General features: G+C 44.8%; 1 protein-coding gene across 1 annotated transcript in view; it reads right to left on the bottom strand.

The window, feature by feature from the left end:
- Positions 1 to 816: 816 nt before the first annotated feature.
- XRN2 (5'-3' exoribonuclease 2) overlaps positions 817 to 3,290 on the bottom strand; it is an 84,514-nt gene continuing 82,040 nt past the window's right edge. Inside the window, exon 31 of the mRNA XM_029917912.1 lies at positions 817 to 1,420. Coding sequence (XP_029773772.1) covers positions 817 to 1,420 — 604 coding nt within the window. The remainder of the gene's footprint in view (positions 1,421 to 3,290) is intronic.

A 3,290-nucleotide genomic window follows, 5' to 3' on the forward strand; every position in this document is an offset into this window, starting at 1 on the left:
ATGTCCAAACCCAATGAGACAGGGGTTAGGGTACATTTTATTAAAAACAAAAATTGAATAGCCTTTTACTGCTAGTGAAAATTGGCAAACATCTGGAGAAGATTCAAAGAATATGGCAGACGGGAACTGCATCCATATCCTTTCAAGAATTCCCTCTCCCTAGTAAGTATTGAGATAATTTTGATTTCAAGATTACTTTTATTATTTTTAAGTTGGTAGGTAGTGGAAGCTTCTGGGAGCTTTTTGTTTGTTTCACTGTTTTGCTTTATATATTTACCTGCAATTGGATAATGTGTACCCAAAATTGAATGAAAGACCATTTAATTTTTTAAATCCCTTGTAACCTCTATTTCAGTCATTGTTTAAGTGACTTCTAATAAAGGTTTAACGACTAATATTGCCTAACTCTAAGTTGTGCAAACTATTTTGCAGTAGTGAATAGCTCTAGTCCCATTTCAAATACAAAAATCACACCATGTTCGCTCTTGCCCCTCATTCCATAAATACGAAATCTGAAACAATGCAAGCAGTTAACGTTGCGTGGAGAAAAAAGCCATCGAGAACGGACCGCTTGTCATTTTATTGTTTGTTGACTTTCCCCCCGGTTATAGTAGGGCAGTCGATCGCCAGGAACAAACAGTGTGGCAGGATCTCAGCTCCATGACCGTCTGAGGCGGCCAGGGAAGAGGCACGGACTAGCCGGGCGAAACCAGCCAGCTCTCTGGCGTCCGGACTGGGGAGTGTTGACCCATCAGACAAGGTCTAAATTTTAGATTTCTAAGCTTAGCTCAATTCGATTACGTTCAGACTTAGAACTTAAACGTGCAGCGTCGGAAGGAAGATTTCCATCATCTCAAAGGTTCGGTGTTTGCATCGGTGCAGTGAGTTGAGCCGGTGAAACGAGCAGGTGGGGACGCTTCGGCGCCGCTTCCAGAAACCGAGGGAGGCGGCGGCGGCGGCGGCTGCTGCTGCTGCTGCAATGATCCGCTTTGGTCCCGACGGGGACCGCGACACACAGGCCACCCTGCGGGTCGGGGGTCTGAACTTTCCCGTGCCTGCCCTGCTCGACACCGGCGACTCGCCGGGGCCCTGGGGCTGGAGAGCGGCGGGTCGCGGGACTCTGACGGGCTGGGCCGCGAGGGGAGCGGGTGGGCTCCGGGCGCGCCCCACACGCGCACCGAGGGCCTGGTGCTTCCGCGTCCCGCCGGCGCCCCGCTGGTCTGGGGACCTCGCCTCGGGAAAGCGGCACATCTGTTCCCGCCACGGCGGGCCCGCGGCTTCCGGTGGTCGCCTCTGTTCCTGCGCGGCTGGCACGTCGCCGCGCCCTAGGGCCCTCGACGCAGTCGGAGGTCCGCCTAAGCGGAACACCGAAAGCTCGGAACCGTGAGCCCCATCCCGGCCGGCCAAGACGCCGGGCCCCCTGGCACAAACATTAACCTCCGGCTCATTACACCCAATTTGCTTTTGTAACGCCAAATGACAACCTAACGGTTTGTAGGTGGCTTTGTATTTTAACGTGCATCACCTCATTTGATCTTTAAAGGTTAGATAGCTGCGCATTAAGGGCCCTTAGCGTCACAATAAAGCCGCTGTTTTCATGTTCCAAGATTTTTAAGCATCTTTAATAGGAGGCCCTGAAAAAAACTGTCCAAAAGATAATTTTGAGTGTTTAAATGTGGCTCATGAACTAGTTTTACACCTGAATACGGAGGGAATGTTCATAGCTTTAGATATTCTATTCGAAGTTCTAAAAAGCATTCACTTGTTGAATAGAGTGCATTTTCTTTCTGGCAGATTCAGATGAGGGAACAAGTTAGGAGGAGAGGGAGCAAGGATGAAGGAACGGAGAAGGGGAGATGGTCCGAAGGGTTCAGCTGGCTGGCAGGTGTGCTGCGAGTCACCACACCGGTTAAGAGGGAATCTAGGGGCGCCTGGGTGGCTCAGTCGGTTGAGCCTCCGGCTTCGGCCTAGGTCAGATCTCACGTTCGTGGGTTCGAGCCCCACGTCGGGCTCTGTGCTGACAGCTAGCTCAGAGCCTGGAGCCTTCCAGTTCTGTGTCTCCTTCTCTCTCTGCCCCTCCCCCTCTCATGTTGTGTCTCTCTGTATCAAAAATAAATAAAACATTAAAAAAATTAAAAAAAAAAGAGGGAATCTAGCCAGCACCGCTGATTTCCATCAGGCTTTTTGCTTAAATGTCTTCAAAATATCATTTTAAACATGTTTTCAATTTTAACAGTTACATGTAATTGTGAAAAGGTCAAGCAAAAACAACTACTTTGTACACAAGCTCATGATAGCTTAAAATTAAACAAAACCTAACAGATCTGAGAAAGTAAAGGTTCTGTGGAAGTGTAGGTTTGGGGTACCTATGAAACGACAGACAGGAAGACATTTATAATGAGCTCCTTTGGAATATGCCAATACTTGATTTAGGTGGCTATTCAATTCATAGTATTTGGAAAATAGAGACATTTAACAGAAGGTGTTATCACTTTAATGTATTGTGAAGGTGATATAAAAGTTGTTAACTCCCAGCAGAGAGATGCTTTGTTTCAACAATAAAGGACCCTACTCTATTCACCCATCACCAGCTTCAAAATACCTTCCTATTCAAGGTTAAGGTGGCCTTTTTCCACAAAGGCTAAGATTAACAAGTGTGCCTTAGCTGAAATATCAAAGCAAAAATGTCCTAAGTCAGAAGGTCAAAGAGAAACCTTATTTTACAAGCTTGGGCTAGAACAGGCAAATGGAAACAAAGCAGTGTGCGTGCGTGCGTGCGTGTGTGTGTGTGTGTGTGTGTAAATTTGTCCCGGCAAACAAGTGAAAATGCATATGCAAGTGCCTTGTGTGAACTGCAAGCAAAAATCTTCTAAGGAGTAATAGTAGTGTGACTAGAAGAAAAAAAAAAAGTGAAAATATGTCTATTAGAAAATCATATAAAAAATATACTAAGGAGTACAGACTAATTAGCTATGAATTAAACTTTTCACCATAAAGATTTAAAACAAGTCCACAAGTCCTTAAAACTGGAGTACAATTCTACATGAAGTTTATAAACTGTAAGTAACTTATTCTCACAGAGATTATATAGTAAGCCAAATCAGTAGCTGACATACATCTTAATATAGGAGTTGGTTTGGTTGTCTTGCTGCACTGGTTTTCTTTTGACATCTAATTGTAGAAATAAACTTTCTGAAAAAATTGACTTAAAAAAACACATTTGGCCAAGATTTTCAATGTTTAAAAACTATAAAAAAATAATGACACAGCAGACCAGTTTTTTTTTTTTT

The sequence above is a fragment of the Suricata suricatta genome, chromosome 12 (genome assembly GCF_006229205.1).
Source record: "Suricata suricatta isolate VVHF042 chromosome 12, meerkat_22Aug2017_6uvM2_HiC, whole genome shotgun sequence".
Taxonomy (NCBI): Eukaryota; Metazoa; Chordata; class Mammalia; order Carnivora; family Herpestidae; genus Suricata; species Suricata suricatta.